We start from the raw sequence: 22,661 nt of genomic DNA, 5'->3' as shown, positions 1-22,661 counted from the left end.
TGTGCAAGTCATTTAGTCTGAGGCAAATGGGGAGACTCAGTCTGAAGTAAACAGGATGCACTTCAGTGGGGATGGAGGCAAGCAGAGGGAGAGGGAGAGGAGGTTGGAATAACTGGCTGAAGAGGTGAACAGAGAAAGGTCTCACTTACCTGAGCAGAGAGCACAGGCAGCAGAGGAATGAGCAGGAAACATGATCTGATCCTGTTGCACTGCTTTGCAGTGCAAAGGCCTCTGCTCCAGTTTTGGGTACTGGGGTTGAGGGACATGAGGAGCAGGAGAGCATCAAGGACAGTACAGCCAGTACTGTCAGTGAGGCTGGAAGCAGGGAGATGAGAGAGGTGAGCACTGCCAGAGAGATCCTGAGCTGGCAGGTAAGGAAGACAGTGCTCTGAGGTAACAGGACAGCAGGAAAATATTTAGGGACAAGGTTTCAATGGGTGTAAGAGAGACATGCTGACAGACATCTCCAGGAATGGGTTGGCAGAACCATCCTGGGGGGTTTCAAAAGAAATGGCTGTGCAGGTGTTGGGAGCAGAGTGGGACAATCCACTGCGTGGGGCCTCTTGTGCTGGGCACCCCAAGGACAGGACAAGCATCTGTTAGAAGCAATTTAATAGTAGCTGCTCCCACCATGGACAAGAGTGCACTAGTGAACTTACCCCTCCTAGCTCTGCCCCAGGTGACTCTGTGATTTAAATGAAAAATACACAAGGAGAATACATTGTTGAGATGACAAAATTTTTCACAATTCAAAATTGTTTATGGTTGAAATATCTAGTGCAATTTCTGAAGCATCCCTGAGTTCAGTCATGGAGAGCAGGAAAGAGAAAGAGAGGCATGTGGCTTGACAATAAATTGCAGACTGAGTTTTTTCACAAGCAGAAGAGTATCAGTCATAATACATCTTTCATGCCATTGGCATTTGATGTTATTACATATGAGGCTTCTTTGAGCAAGGACATTTATTTTTACTTGTAATAATAATAAAATCCAGTATTTATCCAAAATGAAGTATATTGACATGCTCCCATGTAAGTAGCAACCAAGATATATTTCCTATAAATACTACAAATTTTCTAAATGCTACAATTTCCTACAAATACTTTCATGAACTATATTAAAATAATTAAAGAAGGTGCTGTGTTAAAAGAAAAACAGCAACTGGACTTTCTTAAGGCAATTAAAAGCTGATCAAGGTGGGTGTGTATGTGTTAACAATGGTGGCCAGAGAAAAAGGCATGGAAAAAAACTCCAGCTTTTTAAAATATACTATTCATACAACTGCAAATGTTCTCTCATGAGGTGCTGTGCTCTATGATATAACAGCAGCACCCAAGAGTTGCAGAAGCTGCATATTCCCATTCATGTTTGATTGCTTTTATTAAACTCTAATCCCTAACAGCTTACTGAGCTGGCATGCCAAAATGCTAAAGTAAAGCTGAAGTAATAAAAAAAAAAAAAGAGAAAGAGATGCTGAGTGATAAGGAAATGTTGCGGGGTGGCTGACTGTGCTGCCTGGCAGGAATCAAGGGCTGCAGCTTAAGAATGCTGGGGTCACTGCACTCTGCAGGGCGTATCCTTGATTTTATCCCTCTGGATAGGTTTGATGTACGTGCCTGTGGGGGCTGTGTGTGCCCAAGCCGAGTGAAGAGGTTTGCCAAGCCAAGTGAAGAGGTGGTGCAGATGTGGCCCCTCCTGGCAGGTGCAAGGGAAGCCTGCTCAGCTTTTGGATTGCCTAGGTTACGCTGGGGTTTGGTGTCTGGGTGTCACTGGAATTGCAGCAATATTTGAAGTCAAGCTAGAACATTAGGTATTGCCTGTCTAGTGGGTCTTATGGACAATCTTAATTAAAATCCCCTTCTCATTTCCTTCCTCCCCACTGCTTGGGTCTGAGAGATCCCACAGCTAAAACACTGGGCACTAATGCCCCCACCAGCCTTTGCATCCCATGCCATTTTAACACCTGACATGTAGACAGGCTTTGGGTGTTGGGGCTTCCCAAAAAGTTAAAAGCTACTTGAAATAATTTATCCCATCCTGATGACCCAAATGGCACTGCAGAAAATCTGAATACAGCAGGGCTGGATCCAGGGTTTGAGTGGGTGATGCACTGCCTGTCCCCACAGTGAGGTGAAGGAAAGGGCATCCCATTCCCTCTGTCCTTATCCCAGCGATGGTTTGCACCACCAGGACTCCCTGGGCTTGAGGAAAAAGCTTTTAGGGGTTTTATTCCACTCTGACTCCTTCAGGAGGTCTCAGTGTGCCAGGACAGGGTAATTGCCTTGCACAATTACCCTGAGCCCACAATGGTTTTTCTCAGTGCTTAGTACAAGTCACTTAAGTGATACAACTGAAAATCTTTTCCATGTACCTTGCGAAGAGTTTATTTTTTTTCTCACCAGGCTGTTCTATTCTAACTGGATGTTGGCACATCCAGTGACTAAGGCTGATGACACCCAAAAGAAAGCTCACACACCCATCTCACACACCCAGAGCTCACAGTTATGTAGCTAAATTGTCCTCAAGGCTGACAAAACACAGTGTGACCTTTTGAGACCCTGCTGCTGATGTTTCCTAGTCACAGCATCTGTGCAGGGCAGAGTTAATGGCATGGGCTCATTTCAGACCCATAATGTATTAATATGACTTTAAAACTTACCCTTCTCTTTAAAGCTATTTATTTGGTGATTCATGAACTGTGGGTCATGACAACATCCCTCTTTTGAACTTGTGTCAGACAATGGAAAAGACAGAAGACCAAGAGTTTTAAATGGTTTTGGTGGGTTTCTGCAGCTGTTTCAGGGATAAATTTGGAAGGAGGTAACAAATCATTGTAATGCCCAGTTCAGAGCAGCTGTAGGGACTGCCATTGGACAAATCTGCACTCAGCTTGGCCTTGTTCACTGAAGTTTTCATGCTAAATGTGGTCTTTTTATGGCTAAATATAGGTGCCTAAATTAGTGGTCTGTAAGAGACATTGCTCGAGGCTCTGGAGTTAGCAAGAAGAGGGAACATTCTTCAGGGAACAGCTCCTGCTGTGCACACAACTTCTGCTTGGTCAGAGGACACTGCAGTGGGGGTGAGCAAGGAGTGGAGTCCCAGCCAGCCCCTGGCAGAGCAGACCCAGAGCAGTGAAGATGCACAGGCTGTGCTCCCCAATGGCCATGGATTTGACCAGGCTGTTAGCTCCCTGCTGCTGCTGCAGAGCCTGTCCATTCCATCAGGCATTCCCTCCCCTCTCCCATGGATGTTTGTGAACTGCCCAGCTCTGTGGTGTGCTGTGGGCAGCTACCCACTATTTAGGGACAAGTGACCCCTGCACACATGCCCTGCCTAATTCCTTCTGGTGTATTTCCAGTGACAATCCCATCCGCTTCCAGGTCTGATCCAATTTTGTTTGCACTTCCTGCTTGCTGGATGTCCTGACCTTTGCTCCCATGCCTTTCCTGGCAGATGCGTGCTGCCAAGCCACAGGCTGGTCCCAGCACTGTGACCCAAATTAAATGGTCACTTCCAACAAGCAAAGGCAGGCAGCTGGGGCCCTGAGACCCATGTGCCCTGCTGTGCTTTGGCCAGGGAAGATTCCAGGGAAAGTCTCTGAGTCAGGATGTGAGTTTGAGCAAGGTGGAGGTGCTTGCCCTGAACTGCACAGGTTGCACCTGAAGCTGGAGGTAAGAGCATCCTTGAGGCCAGTGATGCTGTGTGGCTGCTGTCACCTGAATGACCCAGCCATCCCCTGGGCTTTTCTGCTGGTTTCATTCCCTGCAAAAAAAAAAAAAAAAAAAAAAAAAAGTTTACTGTGTCATTTATTTCCAAACAGTAGCGGAATAAGCCTAAATCCTTATCTCCAGTCTGTCAGCTAATCCTTCCATGGGCCAGGAGCAATGCTGTCAGATCAGGCTGTGAGTGTACCTCAAGGCTTTCTGTGGTTGAAGAGCATCTTGCTGTTGCGTGTAAATGGACTTCTTGAGAGCCCAGAAGTGGTCCTGGCACAGGCATCATCCCCAGCTCAGCATACCTCTGTCTTCATTTGACAGCACTGGGTTGCAATAGGACCATGATGAGGTAGATCTGGGAGGCTTCCGGGCTGCAGCTCTTATCATATTTCTATTGATCCTATTAATGTTTGGTTAGTGGCCCAGGGAGATGAGGAAAATTTTTCTGTGTTCGTGAAGGAGTTTGGCTTGCCTTGGTCTTCCTGACAGAAATGCTCCAGGGAAGCTTCATCTTTGCCTTTATTTGTTGAGTTCACCAGGACAGTCACTTGTGTGTTTTGGTAACAGAAGAGCCCTTACCCTGAAACTGTCACCTTAAACTGAGCAGAAGGAACAAGAAAAGATCTTCTCTCAAAGAAATACACCTCTGAACAGCTGGCAGGCTGTATGCCCCTTTCCACTGAGGATAATAAGAATTAGCAGTTTTAGGTGTCTTCTTGAGACTTCTAACCCCCTTCAAAACCACTCTGTAAAAGCTTAAACCCTTGTGCACAGGAGGCCAGTTCTTAGGTCACTAGGCTGCTTTATGATACCTGTGACATATATGCTGTATATGATAGACATATGTGCTATATATGTCTAGCTCCTGTTCCAGCATGACTGTATCCAGAAGTCTCATCGTGTAAGGAATGACATCAGTGTCATGACAGCAGCAGGGCAGAGACAGGCCTGTGCCCCTTGGCCAAGGCTCAGCAGGGTAAAGGGTCACCTCTGCTCCCAAGGAAGTTGTGGGGACTTTCCTGACTATGCTCATGTCAGTGTGGTTGACTTCCTTGCTGCTTTAAAACATAAACATGTTTGGACTTGTTTAATCAAAACTTTGGGAGCAGATGTTTCGTGATTATTCCACCAATGAGAAAAAGACATGGAAGCTGAGAAGTGCCAGCATCACAGCTTTTATGGGAGAGTTTTATTAACTCAGTGGCATACTGTTCAACTAGGGAATGAAGGCATTAGCCCAGACACCAGTTTAAATGAGTCCCTTAACCTGAATGCAGAGTTCAGCATGTGTCAGTGTGGGGATGGGTAGGGCTGAGGCTCCCAAGGGTCAAGGGATCTTCAAGCAGCCAGGCCTCATCCTCATCTTTGATCTAGTTCTCACTCCACCCTTCCCCTTGAGGCTTCACCTCAGTCATCTGTCACCTCCTGCTTCACTTCCAGTGCTGGCACTCACCCTGGGGCTGAGAGGACCATCAAGGGTCCTGCACACTGCCTGTAAGCCTAAGCTCTGTGCCTCAGTTTCCTTGCTTGACAAGCCAGGAAGATCCCAGACACAGGTAAAGGGACCATAAGGGCCGTGAGAAACCTGGCAACAAAAACAGCAGCACAGACACAAACAGGGGTTCTTCCCCATCTCTCCTCCCTGAGGTCACGTTCCGTAAGCAGGGCAGAGTCCATCCCCACACAGCACCTTTCCTGGCGCTGCCCTGAGCTTTCCTGCCATGTCCCTCATCACCATTTCAACAGGAATATTTTGCTCTCCAATTGGAAGCAGTTAACAGTAAAGTCAATGCAAATGCTGCTCTGAGCAGCTCCAATACCCATTCCATGCTGCTCAGGGACAGACCTCCCATGTAATCTCAGCTCTGCATCTAACAGCTTCATGGGGAAGATGGATCTGCCCTGACTCACTCCCAGCTCCTGATGAGCCCTATGGATGTGGTGTAAGCAGGGATGTAGGTGGACAGGCTCAGCTACACACATGGTGGCGGAGCCCCACGAGTGCCCTCTCCCCACCTGGCTGGAGGCAGAGCCTTTTGGAAGTGACACTTCCCCACCTTGTGTGCGCCCTGGGACACCTCAATAGCTCTGCCCCAAGAAGGATTGCTCCTCAGAGGTCTGATGCAGCCAAAGTCCCTGGATTTGCAGGAAGCTGCCACGTGCATCCAAGCAGATCCCACAGTGCTGTACTGGTGCCATCGGCGGCCTAGCTGGCTCACAAGCACAAGTGCCCTGGGAGAAGCAGATGACAGAATAAAGGGAAACTTTCCATTCCAGTGCCCCCAAAAGGACATTATAATTTCCATTCCCTGTGTCATCTTGCTTGCTCAGTTATGTGGCGTTAAATTAGGGCTCTGGTTCAGTTACGGCTCATTACAGGCTTGCATGGGGCTTTGTTACAGCGTGCTCAGAAGCACCAAAGGAACTGAGCCAGTGTGAAAGTCAAAGTTTTAGGTACAGTTTGGTGACCAGGAGCTGAGCCTTGCTTGAGGCTGCTGAATTCAGCAAGGCTTGGACACAGTTGCCGTAAGCCTACAGGACGTCAGGCAGGGTCTCTTCCTGACCCTGCCAGTAGAGAGGTCAAAGGGCTTGGGATGGAGATGGATTGGTGGCAGGTGGCTTCAGCATCTTCTCATCCCATTTGAGCAGAGCAGGTGCCTCTTTTGCCTATCCCGAGGACCTTTGTGCGATGCTGTATGTGACACAGAGTGCCAAAGGGAGGAGTTTGAATACTGTCACACTTTTCTGCAGAAATAGCTAAGTCCTGAAATACCTTGAGCAGCCGTGTTTATGCCAAGGCTCTCACTCAGAGAGATGATCTGCTGTGGTGCGGGCCATTATTACAAGCATCACTCGCAGTGCCCAGACCAGAGCCCCAAAGGGTGCTGCTCACCTGCTGGCATTAACACAAACCAGCACTGTCCCACCGTGCAGACCATGTACTCCGTAAATAAAAGAACCTGGGCTCATCCCAGTGCTCAGAACAGCAGTGGGGTCTCTTCTTGGGGGCAGAGGGGTTTCCAAAAATCCCTGTCCCCATCTTCCCGCCAGGACTGCTTTCATCTCGGCAGTGTCCTCTGGCAGCTTAGGAAACCTCTGTTCCATCGAGGTCGTGCTGGGCTGGGAGGGGGGAGGACACAAGAAGGGATTCCCCGGGGACTTTCCCCGTTGTCATCACCCAGCAGTGCCCACGTTTGCTAGAGAAACGCAGTGCGATCCACGCGGGATAGCAGCTTTCCCGGTGTTGAGCGCTGGCATTTCTTAGCGCTGAAGGGAAGGTGTGTGTTTGTAATTGCGGCGCCCGCGGCCATTAGCGGGTCAGGTTCGGCGGGAGCAGAATTGATCTGCTCTAAGTGGGGAGAGAGGAAAGCTGGCAGCCTCCTTCCTCCAAAGCTGAGTGCTGCTCCTCTGGCCTTGTGAGAGCACGGAGAGCAGAGACCGTGCTTTGGGGATGCCAAGAAGAGCCAGTACAGCGGCTTCCTGCAGGCTGCCTCCAAGCGCGGTCAGGGATGTTCCCCTCCCTTTGCTCTGCTGCAGTGCTGGAGGCCGGCTGCCACCTCTCCTGAGCCCACCTGCCAGGCTGTGCCAACCCTCCTGCTCACCTGTGTTAGGCAGCTGCTTCCTGGGGTGCCCAGGGCCATGCTGCACACAGAGGAGCTCCCCAGCCCCAAAGCAGGGGTATCCCACCAAATCCAGAGGCAAGGCGAGATCCAGCAGGCTGGCAAAGGGGAAGGTTGTGCATGATGGAAGTGGTGACTGTAGGGGTGCTGTTTTGGAGAAATCCCATGACGTAGATGCTCATCTGCAGGAGGGCTTGGTGGGCTCAGTGCAGCTTGGAAAATTCCTCTGCTGCAGCTGTGTCTTATGTGATGTGAACCTGGAGGGCCCAAGCCCAGCTAATCACTTACCCAAAGTGCCAGAACCTGGTTGAGAGCAATTCTGCAGCCCACAGCACAGTAGAAATATGTTCTGCCCAAAGCACTGAGTGGAACTTGTGCCTTCAGCAGGGACATCATCCTCTGCCAGGCCTGGAAAGCTCCTGCTGCACTCAAACAAGTGAGGGCTGAACTGGGCAGGCTCTTTCCCATGCTATGTGATTTTTCTCAAGATGCTGGTAGTTTGCTTTAGCACACAGGCAGGAAGCCCCTGGGATGCCTGGACAGGTGCTAGGGGAATGTGGGAAGTGCTTGTCCTCCTTGCCTGTGCTGAGGTGTGCATCAGGATTGGCACAGAATTGTGTCCACTCACAGGAGAGCCTCAGTGAGGAGTTAAAAGCACACCTGGGAGTCCAGACTCACTTCTCCCCACCAGATAAGGGGCTCTCAATGCCCAGCTGCTCTCCTGGGAAAAGCCGTTTGGGTGCAAAAGGGATGATCCCTGCTCCTTTGGCTGCCTCTGCCCAGGAGCCCCTGCATGGGATGGGCATGGTGGGGCTGTTTTGGGAGGTCTGGACATCTGCACTCCTGTCACTGCCCTAGCAGTCTTGAATACCTGGCACGTCTTGGGGGCATGGCTTAGAGGGTGGTCCAGTCCCGTGGGGCTAAGAAAGTCCAGGAAGAGAGAGGCAGACAAGGCTTTGAGTCACTGTGGATCAATAGATCCACTATCATTCACATCCAAATACTTCATTAGTGTCCTTTCCCAGCTCACAGGAGCTTTCACACATCCTATGGCACCTTGGGCTTGAAATATGAGGATAAGCAGGTGCATCCCCTTGTGGATCAGCCTCCAGTGAGGGGTGAGAGCTCAGACATAGCCCTCCAGCAGCCCTCCCTGTGTTGGACCCCTCCTCATCCCTGCTTTCCTCCCTGCTCACAGTTTAATCCTGCTTGGTCTCTTTGCAGGAGAAGAAAGGCCAGGAGACAAAGAAAGGTCCCGAGGAGGAAATAGCGAAACTGGAGAAGCTGCTTAGCCTGGTGAGACAGCCAGGGAGCAAAGAAGAGCAGTGAGAGGGGGGAATGATGACTCTGTGGCAGCCTCTGACCAAACAAGCTCGGCTTTGATCGGTGGCTGCTTGGCATGCAAGCCACGGGCCCCTGCTGCCCACTTTTTGCACAGCAGGAACACTTTTCCTCTATGCCCAGACAAATAAACCGAGGTGCTGGGAGAGCTGTGGTATGCAGTCATGTCTGGGCTGGGCAAATCTCACCATGCTTGGCCCTACAGAGCCACCGTGCCCTTGGCTTTCCCAAGCCTTAACTGGGCTCACACCAGATGAGAGCCCTGTGGAGGGCAGGAGGGGGCCTAGAAGACTTCAGGGCTGCAGCTTCATGGCAGCCAGTCCCACTGTGTGAGTGGTGGCCACAGAGACTGAGCTCTGAGCTGTAGACCCACCCCCCTCCAGACATTTGTGCAAGTCAAATGGAATGGCACACCTGGATTTTAGGGTGGCAGCCTAAGCCAGAGAGTGCCTGGAAACTGGGCCTGGTGCCCCAGGACTGTGGGAGAGACATTCCATGCCTCCAGAGAGCACATGGCAGCAGCTGCCAGTCACCAGCTGTGGGAGACTCACAGCTCCCCTCTCCCCAGGGGCCTCAGCGCGGGGCTGGGGTGCCTCTGCCCAGCTGGTGCCTGTGGAACTGCTGGGCAGCAGGGTTTGCAGAGCCTGCCACTACTCTGCGTGCAGCAGAGGATCAGCTGCTGCGTGGCTGTGGTGGCAGCAGGAGCAGCAGTGGCCTCACAGCATGCTGATGAGCGGTGGCTGTCACCACCAGATCTCTGTGCACAGCTCCCAAGCCTGGGGACCAAAGCCACCAGACAGGTGTGGTGGCAGGTGTCCTCCATATGCTCAGCTGGCCTGTCTCCCACAAGCATCCTTGGAAAGTGTGGACACAGCTTGGAAACTCTCCGTGCCTCTGGCACAAAGGCTGGGGAATGCTCTCTGCTGACTCCCACGTGCCCCAGGCAGGAAATACCCAGTCAGGTTTCACCCAGCATTAAAAAGCCACAGACGGATGTGGACATGAGCCCTTCCTTATCACCATCCCTGAGCAAACCACCCACAGTCCCCAGGACACATCAGTCCCCCAGCCCTGGGACAGCCACTCCTCAGCCCTCCAGGATGGCAGGATGTTCCACCTCCCCTGAGTTTTCCAGGCACTGGGTAGAGCTCAGAGACACAACGTGGGTCCTACAATCCATTTATTAGTCTAGTAAAAACAAGGCTGCAAAGGGATGTGTTTGCTACACCTGACACGGGGAGGAGCTGCAGGCTCTGCCAGGCCTGGCCAAGCCTCTGCAGGACCCCGGACTGCCATCCCTCCCACCCCACCCTTCTGTCCCCTTATTGCAGTGGCTATGCCAGCGGTGACTGTGGCTATTGCTCGGCTCTAGGAAAGGCAAGGCAGAGCCCTCCAAAACCCACAGCACCCACTTGGCAGGGCGGGGGATGCAGCTGTCAGGCTTGCAGACAAGCCAGATGACAGCATCCCTCTCCACAGAGCCACTGTGATCCCCAGGGAACAGGCAGGGTCAAAGAACCTTCAAAGCTATTTGTCCAGGCACCCTCATCTCCCCAGGAAAAAGCCACACCAGGCTGCTCTCAGCGGGATCGGGGATGCCTGCAAGGGCATGTCTGCTGCTCACAGGCAGGGTGAGTACCACGGCTGACCTCGGCTGGGAGCAGGCAGGGGGAGGGCAGGGACACGCACCCAGCGAGGAGGAGGAGGGTCGTTTGCCTAGCAGCGTTGGTGCTAATGCTGGAGGGGACTGACAGACAGGCCGGGGATGATCAGCAGACCCTGCAGGCCCTCTTGTGCCTCATTAAACCCGCTGCCTGGGCAGACATCTGCCAAATGCCCACCTGAGGCTGAGGGCTACATGGCACCCAGGGCCACCCCCACGCATCTGGACTGGTAACACCCTGCTCTGCCAGCAGGGCTGGGGCTGCTCATGTTTCCCTGGGTGCACCCTGCCATGGAGCAGCCAGCCCACACTTGTGCCAGCCCTGCTGCCTCCCCTCTCCAGGCCCCCAGCTGGCTTTGCTCAGGTCTGTGATGTTGTTACCACTGTCCCAGGCCACAAGCACCAAAGAGCCTGCAAGCTCTTCCCAAATGAGGGGTGCACTTGAAGGCAGAGCTCCTGCTGTGCTCACTGGCTGCTGGGACAGGCATGACTGTCCCTGCAGCATATCCCCATCAGTTGTCTCTCTATCCCCATCATCACTGTGGGCACTCGTGGGAACTTCACAGACCAAAACCACAAAGGCAAAGGACTGTGCCCCCTCTCACAGCCCCTGCAAGCAGCTGGGTGTCCCCTCAGCTTTCATCATGCCTGGTCCAGCACTCGAGTCCCAGCACGGCATCCAGTCTGGCACAGCTCCTTCGGCACAGCGGGATACCCCAGTCCCCAGGCAGATCAGGGCTGCAGCAGGTACTTCTCTTCATTCCTTGATTCATCCACATCAGAAGCCGGGGTCTTCTTGGGACATGAGGGGGTCCTGCAGGCTTTGCAGAGGATGAGGAAGAGGATGAAGATGAGCAACGCAATGACACAGTTAAAAGAAATTGCCACGATAGCTCCGGTGGAGAGAGCAGCTGCCATGGCCACTGTCCCGCAGGAATTGGGAGGGCCCACAGCCCGCTCTCACTCTCGGGATGCCAGGGCAGTGATGGAGGGTGCAGCCTCCACCTGCTGGCATTGGCCGGGGACAAGGGGGACGGCCGTGGTGCTGGCGGTGGGATGGGGATGGGGCCAGGCCGGCAGCAGGACAGCGTCACCCCGTCACTTTGGCCGCTCACAGCTGTGTCCCGGGTCACACCACATCACAGGGAAGCTTTCTCTCGGCTTCCCCTCCTCCGGCAGGGCAGTGAGGACACAGGGATCACTGTTCTCCCTCCAGCACCTGGAAGAGAGAAAGTCACAGTCACCGTGGGCATGAAGGGACAGGCTCTGCGAGCCCCTCGGGGTGGGCTGTGGGGGTGCCAGGGGACATCTGTGCCAGGGCCCACGGGGCTCCGCTGGAGTTCGAGACCTGCAGCGGCTTCCAGGTCAGATGCTGTCTGAGGGACATTTCCAGCACCCCATTCCAGCCCTGGCTCTGCCCCTCATTCCCTGCACGGGCCACCAAGCTGGAGCTGTCCCCAGTGGGAGACCCGTCGCCTCATCCCGGCCCAAGCGCTTCTTCCCGTGCACTCCGGGTGACTCCGGATAGCTCTGGCCCCGCTCCGATGCCCTCTCCATTCTCCAGCTCCTTTTCCCTTTTCCTGCCGGCGGGACGCCACTGCGAGGTCCCGCATCCAGAACGGGGCCGGGGCCGTGTTGCAGCAGTTGGGAGGACAGGACAGTTGTGCTTTTTACCGGGGTCGGGCAGAGCCCCGGCTGCGCCTCTGACCCTCGGGGCCTCTGACCCCTGCCCGCCGCGGAGCGTGACAACCACGGAGCCCCCGGAACCGGACAGCAACAGGTCCCACCAACTCCGCCCTCCCGCCGCGGAGCCCCGGCGTTACCCACCTGCCTCTGCTTCTCCCCCGGGGTCGGACCCCGGTGCCGGCGGGAGGGCGGGCGGCGCTGACGGGGCCGGGGCCCCGCTGGGAGCGGCTTGGCGGCGCGGGGTCCCGGCGCGGAGCGGCCCCGGCGCGGCCCCGGGAGCGCTCGGAGCCGGCGCGGTCCCGCCGCGGCCGCTCGTGGGTGCCGCAGCCCCTCGCGCCGCCCGCGCCCTCCCGCCGGCACCCGGGGGGCGGGTCCTGCTGGCGCCCCGCCCCCGCTCCGCCATTGGTCAGGCCCTCCGCCCGCTGCCTATCATTGGCCGAACGCCTCCCTAGGGACACGCCCCCTCGCCCGGCTCCCACGTGAGCGGCGGGGGGAGAGCGCCGGGTAGCGCGCGCTCTGCCGGCCCGGCCCGGGACCCGGCCCCGGTGCTGCCAGCGGTACTGCCCCGGTACTGCCGGCGGTACTACCCCCGCACTGCCCTGCTCTGCCCCCGTACTGCCAGCGGTACTGCCCCGGTACTGCCAGCGGTACTACCCCCGCACTGCCCTGCTCTGCCCCCGTACTGCCAGCGGTACTGCCCCGGTGCTGTCAGCACAATTGCCTCTGGTACTGCCAACGCTATTGCCCCGGCAGCACCCCCGCTGGTGCCCCGGTCCTGCGAGCACAACTACCCCTGGTCGTGCCCCCGGTATTGTCCCCGGTGGTGCCACCGGTGCTGCTCCGACACTGCCCTTGGCGCTGCCCGGACTGGCCCCGGTGCTGCCCTCCCGCCGCAGCTGGTGCGGCCCTGCCTGCGTCCTGCCTGTCGCGCCCGGGGGCCACCGGCTGGCTCTCCGTGCTGCTGCCTGCCCTGCCCCTGCACACACACGTGAACACACACAACACACACACAAACACACGTGCACCTGGTCCCACACACATCGGGGCTTGAGGGTGCTGAGGTTGGGTTTGCCAGGGCTGGGCTGGGGTCCTTCCCGGGTCACAAGGGCTACAGGCAGGCAGGGATGGGCTCAGACCCCATGATAGCCCAGGCAGAGGAGGGAACAGGACATTTAGGGAAAATCAGTACCTGGCAATATTAGCAAGATCACCGGCACAGCTGGCGTCCCCCTGTCCTGTCAACGGGGAAACTGAGGTTCAGGGCAGCCTGAACCTATGCACAGCTGCCAGCTTCCACATGGGCATTGGAGCCAGAGAAGCCCTCAAGTGGGGCTTCACCCCAAAAAGTGGGTACTCCTACTGATGTGGCACCCAAAGGAGGTGGCTGGGAGACAAGAGGAGGGGCTGGAGGAGCTCTTGGGGTGCTTCCCAGAGACCCACAGGGATCAGCACCTGAAAATGCTCTGAAAAACCACATCCAAGCGCCACATATGCTTGGTGACACAGATGCACAGCAGTGACACCAGGGTCTGTGGCAGCCAGGCATCATCACATGGTGCGGCTCCGTAGGAGAAGAGGCAATGGAATGAAGGATGGGTGAAGGGCAGAGCTGTAAGGCAGCAGGGACATCTCTGGGCTGACCGGAACCCACGGGTTTGATGGTTGGGTAAAGCTGAGTCCTGAAGGGAGAGCCACCAAGTCAGCTGAAGATAACTTCCACTGAAAAAAAATAACAATCACTTTGCAGCTTTGATGAGGTGGCTTTAAACGTGCCACGGCCATGAGGGAGGGTTACACACGCTGCCTGAGGATCTGGCTCTAGGCTTTCTACTAAGAGGGTGTTTTGAGTAAACATAGACACATTGCCAGTTGAAATGTCAGAAGCCATCTGATCAGACACTCGAGCATCTTCCTTGGCATTTATGGCTAATCTGCTAATTAGTCGAGAAAAGCGGTCTCCTCCTTAGATGTAAGGGAGCAGCAGCTGGGAACAGCACAAAGATAAAACAGATTAACTCTGCCCCATCCCAGGACTCGCATCTGCCAGCACAGCAGACAAGTCCAAGCATTTCCCTGACTCTCTCCAGGGAGTGGGGCAGGAAGCAGTGAGACCTCCAGAAGCGGGGAGGAGGCGTGCAAGCCTGGCACAGTCCTGGCTCCACTGGCACTTGTTTGGATGCGAGGCAGGTGTCTGTGCACCAGGCAGGCTGCTGGAGTCTTGTCTGGTTGCACAGGTAACACACTGCACTGCTCCTGCTTCCCCTCACTTCGGTAAATGCTCTCCTTGCGACGCTTGTGCTGTTACCCTCTGACAGTGCAGAGTGCTGGGTCCAGCTGGAGCTCACAGCACAAGCAGCGACACGGGAAGAGCAAGAGGGCGCAGGACAGTGCTCCAGACATGTGTGAGCTCTCTGAGGCGAGAGCTCAGCCTGTCACATGAACAGCCCTTCTCTCTGGCCCAGAATTACTTACCAGACCTGCTCCAGGAGGGAAACTACTGCACAAGAAAAGATGATTCATCCTTTGCCTCACTCAGCAGAGTTCAGGACCAGTCTTTTTGAGGCTGCAGTTCCAGCCAGTTTATTAAAGGAAAAAAATTAGCAAAAAACTTCACAGAAAAGAAACAGAACCTTGATCTATTTTGGATGTGGAAGGTTAATGTTTGGATATTAACTTCCCCTTGGAACAGGGTCCATTTACTGTCACGAGGAACAAACAGAGCAGCAGGAGGCTGGAAGAGCAGAGCTTCACCCAGCAGCCGCAACCCCACCACCAATGCTTACAGAGTGACCTCCAGTGGGATGAGGAAGACATGACAAATTTCCAAGTTACATGAAGTTACATCTTTATTTTAAAGCCATCTTTGTGCATTATCAAGGAGCAGAAAGGGGAAAGAACAGGATCCTTTGGAGCTTCCCATTACCACCACCCCAGGACAGCTGCAGAGCCACAGGATTTCAGGCTGGTTACAATGCGAGTCGAATGCTGCCTGTTTGGAGAGAGAACCATGACCACCAGCTCTGCTGAGCCAAGGAGCTACATCCTGGCGGTCCTCTATTCAAGCCCCCTGATAGGCTCAGCAGGACTCTTCAGGCACAGAAATGGTTGGCCCAGCACTGTGCCCTGCTGTCTGTACGCTCATGAGCGTAGGTGATGCTGGCAGCTTCCCCAGGGATTCCACATCAGGCCCTGTCTCCCCTTTGTACTGGTCAGGGCAATCTGCACCTGGCACACAGACAGGTGTCTGTCCCACTGCCCAGGCTGCTGCCCACTCAGGGACCTGAAACCTCACTGGGCTAGCAGCACTTCGCTGGGGCTCACTGACAGCACACCAACAGTTCCTGCTCAAGAAGAGGCAATTCCCATCTTCCGTGATCCCCTAAGGAGTACAGCCCGGCAGACTCTGGCAAAGGAACTTGTCAAAACCCATTTTCAGACAGCTATGACCACACCCAGTTGTAACAGTCCGCTCCTCCTGCCCTCCCCTCACACCGCTGTGAGCCCCTGTGTTCAGCAGCAGCTGTGCAGCCACAGCCCCGGGCTGGTTTCTGCAGCTCCCCTGAACGGAGCTGCCGCCTCAGGGCCCGCCCAGGACTCCCCCGGTGGAGCGAGGGTGCTTCCCCGTGCTGGCAGCTCCCCGGCCTCCACCCTGCTTCCTCTTCATCTGGCCCTGCGATTCTGCTTTCAGTGTCTCAGTCCAGAAGGCATCGAAAGATCCTGGTGCCTGGTACCCCGGCTCCTGAGGATCCAGGGCATCTTTGCTCAGCAGGACACATATGGCAGGAATGTTTCTCTTCACTGTCAAGGCATCAAGGCCTGCCTCAGGCACAATGGGCTCCCAGATTTCTTCAATCTGTTTGAAGAGCACTTTGGTGATCTGGTGCAGCTCCTTCAGCCTTCGCTTCATGATTTCCACACAGGTGATGGTCTTGCTGACAGCCTTGCCTGAGCCAGTGAAAAGAATCTGCCTCACTGAGTCCTGCTCCATCTTGCTCATGGCATAGCCCATCAGATTCCTAATTTTGCTCCCATCCTTCACCTTCATTTCAATAATATCAGCAGGCAGGTCAGTGAAAGGAAGAGGACAAGGTTTCTCCACAATTTTGGTCTTCTTATAGTTCTCCATTTTGCAATGCTGAAAAGGAAAAGAGACTCATGAACACCTAGCCCACTGTAATTGCTGCACGAAGAAACTCTCACCACAAGCAGCTACAATCTTTCCTCTGAAGGGCACTCTGAACTGCCAAGGTCAGGAATCCTGGAAAGGCATAACCAAAAGATTAGCCCAGTCCTCATAAGGACATACCTACAGTACAAATGTTACCACAGGACAGCCTAAGCCTTGGCAGGCAGGCTGTGAAAAAAAACAGCTTTACTGTTGTGGACCTAAGCAGGGTAACTTGAAAAACACTCCTGTATCTCAAGACAAGACAGAACAAACAAGTGATATGGGGTGACTAAGAAGAGAATTCGGGGATGCTGGCCACAGCTGCACCAGAACATACACGTGATGAATTCAAACACAGTTTATGTGCAGCACCTCGTGCACAAATACAGCCTCATGGGGACCTGGCCAGCCCAGCTGAGGGTAAAACACTGCATGTCACAAGGGAGATGGCAAGCCAGGGATTGCAGGAATAAAAAAAAAGCTTTCCTCGAGTAAAAGACAGAAAGGCCAAGTTTCACAGCTGTCTTCTCTGCCAAGGAAGGTGCCATCCTGACCTAAGTCTGCTTGACCCTGTGCAGGGCACTCCACGTCCCCACCGCACAGCTCAAGGTGCAGAAGGTCGCAGTACTTTGTTTCCCGCAGGCTCCTGAGTCCCGCTGCGCCCAGACCCGGCACCCCGCACCCCATCCTCCTCAGGGACACGGCAGCGCGGAGACCCCGCTCGGAACCTTGGGAGCACACGAGGCCCTCACCCCCACCGGCCATCGGTGCCGGGGGGCCCGGGGGGAGCTGGGCCGCCGCGGTGGGACGCGGGAATGGCGGGGTGGGAGTGAGGGATGCCCCGATGGGGCGTGAGGAACCCCCGCTCACCTGCGGCCGCCTCAACCCGCCCTTCGACACAAGATGGCAGCCGACGCCGGGCGCGCGCACGCGCGGGGCGGATACGAAGCGGGACTCGATACCGGGACCACGCCCATCAGCCACGTGACCGAATGTCCGTATGGGAGGGGCGAGCGACGGCTCCGCCCACCGCCGGTCCCGGGGCAGTCCCCGCTCTCGCCGGCACATCCCGCTCTCCTGGTACCGGGCACGGACGCGGACCCGGTGTCCTTGTGCGCGCCCACGAAAGGCCGAGCGTCAGCTCCCACGCTTACCTGAGCTTCCCAGGTAGCTGCAGGGAACGGGGATTCTCCGCAGGCCTGCAGTCGCACTGATTTAAAAACCAATGAGGTTACTGATGAGGGAGAGTTCAGGTATCAGTGAGCTCTTCTGGAATTCCTGTGGGGTCTCTGACCCGTTCCTGCAGGATTCCCAGGTCACACTCAGCTGGGCAGCGTCTCACCAACCTGAAGGGTCTGAGACCCTTGCAAAAGCATGGCCTTGGAAACTCCCATGTTATAGCCAGACCAAGCAAGGCATGGCTTGTGCCTCTCTCTGGAAAGGGAAAGAGCCAGCACGGGCCTTGGCTTGCAGAAGCCTCAGGAAAGCAGAGGCAAGATAAAGGCAAAAGCTGCTACCTTCTCTCAGCACAGAGATGGGAGAACAGCAAGGCAGAAAAGACCCACGAGACCAGATCCCCTGGGCCAGGCAACTCACATGAACAGGAGTGTGGGGCACAGTCTACAAAAGAGTGTGGGACTGGAAGGAATTTACCTGCCCTTGGCCCAAGGCTGAAAGGAAGCACTGGCCATCTCCTGGAGGCTGCCAAGAGACCACTGCCTAAGGAAAAATCCCCAGTCTGTGCCAGGAGCAGTCCTCACATCCAGGGAGAGACAGACAACCCAGTCAGCATTTCAGGACTTTACTATGGCCCACAGTAAGCACAGAAATTGGGTTTTTAAATACATTAAAACCGAGATGCATTTCAGAGAAGTGCAAGATTTGCAAACAGTGGCAGATTAAGGAGCAGTGTGGCTTTGACTGGGGGCTGGCAAGGTTCTGTACAGAGCTGGGTGCCCCAGGGTCCTTCCTTGTCACTTCAGCATGCTCGTGCCAAGTGGGAAGGATCTGGGACCAGCAGGATGCAAGCTGTGCCACAGGAGCCCTGGGCACGTCGCGCTCCCAGCTCTGCCTTCACTCTGCCACAGGTTTAGCTTGCTTGGCCACTTCCAGACGTGTCAGGATTTCATTCCACTGCACAAACTGCTTGGAGAGAAGCAGGGTCTGGACACGACACTAAGGAAAGTAATGTGGAAACTGCGAGGAAGAAAGCTGGGTCTGAGCATTCTGACAGCACCATTACAATCCTTTGGAGAGGACCAGGGCACCAGGCTGTTGAAAGCCATGGATTCGATCCACCCAGTGGCTGAGCCACTGCACAGCACCATACACCCACTGGAGTCCAGGAGGCACTTGTGAACACCACATACCACTGCCATGCAAGGGCTTTCTACACAGCTTCCCTACCCACTGTGGCTTTGGGATGTGCCTCAGCACTGGGATCCTATGCAGCCAGGACAGGGACACAGGTGTCACCACATCAGAAGGGCTGCTAAACCCCAAGATGGAGATGCAACAGGATCAGCCAGGGGAAGGGGTCAGTTCAGGTGTTCCAAGCCCAAAGTTCAAAGGATACCATTTTGTTGTAATCCTCAAGGAGTGTCTTGACACTGTCAGTGAGATCGTGACGCTTCTCCTGCAAAGAGGGGAGCCATGGTGCATGAGCAATAAATAAGGTGAAGGACATTTCTCCCTTCCCAGTCTATGACAGTAGGGCAGGAAACTCATCCAAGGCCAGCACTGAGATCAGTGCTCCGGCCCTGGCTGTGGGTGCTCACTGCAGCTGGACAGGTTTCCACAATCAAGAGAAAGGTGACAAACACTGGTCCCATGAAGCAGCAATGCCCCCAGGCTTGCACTGCTGCCTGCCTCTCCTCAGTATCCAAGGCTTTGCTTGCCCCAGAACAGAAAATCACAGCAAAATGCTGAAAGACACCATTAGGAACTGCCCAGGCTACTCACTGCCAGCTACAAGAGTGCTTATACAGGGAGGGAAAGGGTGAAGGGACAGGGCGACAGTGTCAACAATGTTCCAGAGAGTAGGACACTGGAGGAGAGCAATGCCTCACCTCAGTGTCTCTGTAAAAGGGGGAATTCAAGATGGTTATACCCACTGTCACTTACTACGTGTCACTGAAAACTGTTTTAAGCAGGGTTATGGTGGGCAAATTTCCAGCTTGGACTCAATTTACAGAAATCCTTTTCCCCCTTAGAGTACTTAAACTTCTTTAAGACTGTAGTATGAAAATTCAGATTGCAAAAAACTGCCATAAATGAGCAATTCAAGCAACTACAAATACAGGGGTGTCAGTGCAGCCACTGGCAAAAGGTTCCCAGGCCCTTCTAGTCAATAGTGATAGGAATATTCCCAGTACCTGCTGCTGTATATGGATCTGTGAGAGCCTTTGCAGTTTGGCTGCATGGTCAGGAACCGCTGGAAGCACAAAGGAGATATCAGTTTGGGTTGTTTCACAGCACATGGGAACAGCTCCAAATGTAAAGCCCAATCCTCCTCCATGAGCACAGCATGGCAGAACTCTACCCACTGAGTGCAAGTGTCCCACACTATGGATAAAACTCACACAGGATTAAGAAAAACTACTTAACTACACTGCACATGGCACGAGCTCACGGATTGCCAAAGTGAGGGCAACTCAAGAACTACATCAGAGTAAACCACCTGCTAGGAACAGAGATGTTCTGGATGTAAAAGAGCTCACAGGAAGGAATGACCTGCCAGGCTCCACCCTCTCTGCCACAGTGCTCTCCCCAGCCTGCTTCACAAGCTACTCTATCACCCCCTTGACCCTGCAAGGGAGGCTAGAGCAGAACAAGTTTGTACTCAGTTAACTCTCACACCACTAAGCTGTCCTCCTGTCTCCAGTCTCAGGCTCAAGAGAAAAGAAAGCAAGCAGGACAGGCCACAGCTCAGCAGGTGGTATTTGCAGCTCCAGCTTGCAGAAGAACATGCATACCTTGGATACTGGTGCTGTCCAAGATGGGCTGGAGGCTTTTCACTTGCTCCAGAAGGGCTGCACGGGCAGGAATAGCCTGTTCCTCTGGTTGGGAGGGGACAAGAAGCAACATCAGTAAACACAAAATACTGCTCTGGAATTTCACAAATAGTGGCAATTTTCCCAACTGATCTCTCTTTACAGAAAGGAGCTTGTTCAAGATTTTATTCACACTTTTGTGCTGCTCATCTCTGGGTATTGATTCACACCAATTTTATGCTGGGGAATCTCCACCAAGTTCTAGTCAGAGAACAAGGAGTAACAGGTACAAATTGAAAGAGGGGAAATTTAGGCTGGATATTAGGAAGAAATTCTTTACTGTGAGGGCGGTGAGACACTGGCACAGGTTGCCCAGGAGGTTGTGGATGCTCCATCCCTGGCAGTGTTCAAGGCCAGGCTGGATGGGGGTCTGAGCAACCTGGGATAGTTGGGGAGGTGTCCCTGTCTATGGCAGGGTGGGTTGGGACTGCATGGTCCTTAAGTTCCCTTCCAGCCCCTTAACATTCCATGACTCTATGGAATTCCATTCACAGATTGTACCATTGCAGGCTGATCTAATTCCTCGGGTCAAGAGAGGACAAGGCTAGGGAATGTCAAAATACAGCCAAATGTCTTCTGGTTTTGTCCCAGCCTGGAGAATACTGGAAGTGGGGTGAGGAAACCATTCTAACTCCAGCTTTTCTTACCAGCCTTTGATTAATTTGGGGCTAAAGTGAATGATCAAAACAGGAGAGATCAGACCTGATAAAAGTACAGCGTGGCTGTGCATGAGGGAGCACTGAGGGTGACAGACATCCAGTACAAACCTCTCTCTGACACTTCCATGGCGCCACGTCTTTAGAACTGAAGAAAAGAAATCCATCCTGACCCCTCTTAGGTAAAGGACACTTTTTTTGCTACAAAAGACTCCTGTTTCCCCTACTTTCATGCCATACCTGCCAAGATGAACTGCAGCTTCATAGTGTCTGGAACAGCCATCCTGTCAATGTACTGGGGGTCAAGGTATTTTATTACATCTTCAACTGGAGGGATAAACAGGTTTGGAGACAAAACGTAGGGGCAATGTTATGGCATTCACAAGAGCAGCTTCCCCTCCCTCTATGTATCAGATTGCTTTGCAAACACTGCTTACATAGCCACCTATTTTTCTCCCAAATTAATTAATTTCTATGTGACTTTGGAGCTCTGTATGAAGAATGACAAATGACGTAAGCCAGGAAACACTGCTTCAGTGACAACTGGAAATCTTGTTTTTTGTCTGGATAACAATTATAAAAGGTGAGTGAAATCTGCTTTCTCCCACCCTCAGGACAAAAGCAGCCAACAGCCCCCTATCCTGGTCCTTAAAATCATCCACAAATACAAGGTTTATTCTTTTATACTGAGCAGCCACTGCAGAGTTGAACCACAACGACCCTCCCTCCCCCTCCTGTGACAACACAGAGCAAAACCTGGCCAACAGGCAGCTCTGCAGGACAAAGTACCCCCCAGTTTGGAGGCAGCTCCCCAGTTCTGCCCACTGAGTTTGAACTTTATTGCTCCCACCACACACACAGGGCAGAGCTACTTCAGCATGCCCAAGAAGTCCGAGTGTGCAGGAATTCATTTAAGAAGCTCAAGCTCCAAGAGCCTTCAGGGGCTGTACCTCAGGCAGGGCAGATCATGGCACTGAGACGGGCAGATGGAAATTGAGCAAATAACACCCTCCAGCCACCCGTTTCCCACCCCCGACTGCTGAGCTGGAGGATCGCGAGCACAAAAACCTCTCCCAGTTACTTATTTCTGTGCCAAACAAACTGAAATAAGGGCCCAAAGCAAACAGGTGTGGGGAAGGTACTTTTGTTTAGAGCAGCGAGACGGTTTGGAGCCCCCCCCTCCCGCCCTCTGCGATCCCCCCCGTTCCGCAAGAGCCGCTCACTTTTCTTAAACAGGATTTTTATCCGCTCCCTCTTGCCGGCGATGTTGTTCAGCGCCACCTGCACCTTCACCAGCTCGTCCGCCACCTGCAGAGGCACAGAGGGAGGGGGACGGGGCTGTCAGGCCCCGCCGGGCAGCGGCACCCCAGGCGCCGCCGGGCCAAACGGCCCCCGGCCGCCCTCCGCAGCTCCCCCCCCGGCACCTTTCGCGGCGCGCAGCCCCCGCCACCGAGGCCGACACGTTGCTCCAGCTCCTCCAGCCGCCACTGCAGCCGCCGCAGCTCCGCAGCGCCCGCCGCCATCTTCGTGCCGGGCGGAAGCGGCCGCGCCTCACTTCCGGCGCGCCCGGCGGTTGCCATGGCGGCGCGTTGCTAAGGACCGCGGCTGCCATGGAGACGGGAGGGGAGGCCGCGTCTGGCGGAGCGGGGCCCTTCTCAAAGGACGCGGCGCGGTCGATGGCGATTTGCACTGCAGAGGGAGGCGTGCAGCCCTCCCGCCGCCTGGGAGGGCAGTCAATGGCCGCTTCATTCCGGCGTGG

The 22,661-nt window shown here is 54.3% G+C and overlaps 4 protein-coding genes across 5 annotated transcripts in view; 1 reads left to right on the top strand and 3 right to left on the bottom strand.

Annotated features, from left to right (window-relative positions):
• The window catches only part of DNAI1 (dynein axonemal intermediate chain 1), a 126,662-nt gene extending 117,867 nt beyond the window's left edge, over positions 1-8,795 (top strand). The window contains 1 exon segment of the mRNA XM_050987444.1: positions 8,561-8,795. Within this exon segment, the coding sequence (XP_050843401.1) occupies positions 8,561-8,665 (105 nt within the window). The 3' untranslated portion in view covers positions 8,666-8,795.
• Positions 8,796-9,852: 1,057 nt separating this feature from the next.
• Positions 9,853-12,255, bottom strand: ENHO (energy homeostasis associated). The gene is made up of 2 exons (XM_050987103.1): positions 12,168-12,255; positions 9,853-11,559 (listed from the first exon to the last, which is right to left on the bottom strand). The coding sequence occupies exon 2, from the start codon at positions 11,256-11,258 to the stop codon at positions 11,073-11,075; it is 186 nt and encodes a 61-aa protein (XP_050843060.1). The 5' UTR covers positions 11,259-11,559; positions 12,168-12,255; the 3' UTR covers positions 9,853-11,072.
• Positions 12,256-14,854: 2,599 nt separating this feature from the next.
• Positions 14,855-17,832, bottom strand: RPP25L (ribonuclease P/MRP subunit p25 like). 2 transcript variants are annotated; one of them, XM_050987101.1, is made up of 2 exons: positions 17,349-17,832; positions 14,855-16,161 (listed from the first exon to the last, which is right to left on the bottom strand). In XM_050987101.1, the coding sequence occupies exon 2, from the start codon at positions 16,150-16,152 to the stop codon at positions 15,604-15,606; it is 549 nt and encodes a 182-aa protein (XP_050843058.1). In that variant the 5' UTR covers positions 16,153-16,161; positions 17,349-17,832; the 3' UTR covers positions 14,855-15,603. The 2 variants fall into 2 exon arrangements, with proteins under 2 accessions (XP_050843058.1, XP_009093620.3); XM_009095372.4 differs by lacking the exon at positions 17,349-17,832 and adding an exon at positions 17,065-17,268.
• Positions 17,833-17,979: 147 nt separating this feature from the next.
• On the bottom strand, positions 17,980-22,444 carry DCTN3 (dynactin subunit 3). Its single transcript, XM_050987102.1, has 7 exons — positions 22,327-22,444; positions 22,126-22,210; positions 21,143-21,229; positions 20,169-20,252; positions 19,569-19,627; positions 18,770-18,829; positions 17,980-18,357 (listed from the first exon to the last, which is right to left on the bottom strand). Exons 1-7 carry the CDS (start codon positions 22,423-22,425, stop codon positions 18,268-18,270), a joined length of 564 nt encoding a protein of 187 aa, XP_050843059.1. The 5' UTR covers positions 22,426-22,444; the 3' UTR covers positions 17,980-18,267.
• Between the last annotated feature and the right edge of the window lie 217 nt (positions 22,445-22,661).

The sequence above is a fragment of the Serinus canaria genome, chromosome Z (genome assembly GCF_022539315.1).
Source record: "Serinus canaria isolate serCan28SL12 chromosome Z, serCan2020, whole genome shotgun sequence".
Classification (NCBI taxonomy): domain Eukaryota; kingdom Metazoa; phylum Chordata; class Aves; order Passeriformes; family Fringillidae; genus Serinus; species Serinus canaria.
The sequence above is the reverse complement of the archived record's forward strand: the minus strand, read 5'-3'. Positions and strand labels throughout refer to the sequence as shown.

Coding starts and splice junctions, on each gene's coding strand:
- ENHO (XM_050987103.1), bottom strand. CDS start 11,258: ATGGCAGCTGCTCTCTCCACCGGAGCTATCGTGGCAATTTCTTTTAAC.
- RPP25L (XM_009095372.4), bottom strand. CDS start 17,262: ATGTGCCGGCGAGAGCGGGGACTGCCCCGGGACCGGCGGTGGGCGGAG. Junction 16,162..17,064: donor GCGGGTTGAGGCGGCCGCAG/GTGAGCGGGGGT, acceptor TTTCCTTTTCAG/CATTGCAAAATGGAGAACTA.
- DCTN3 (XM_050987102.1), bottom strand. CDS start 22,425: ATGGCGGCGGGCGCTGCGGAGCTGCGGCGGCTGCAGTGGCGGCTGGAG. Junction 20,253..21,142: donor GCTGCAGTTCATCTTGGCAG/GTATGGCATGAA, acceptor CCTCCCAACCAG/AGGAACAGGCTATTCCTGCC. Junction 18,358..18,769: donor TTGAGGATTACAACAAAATG/GTATCCTTTGAA, acceptor TGTCGTGTCCAG/ACCCTGCTTCTCTCCAAGCA.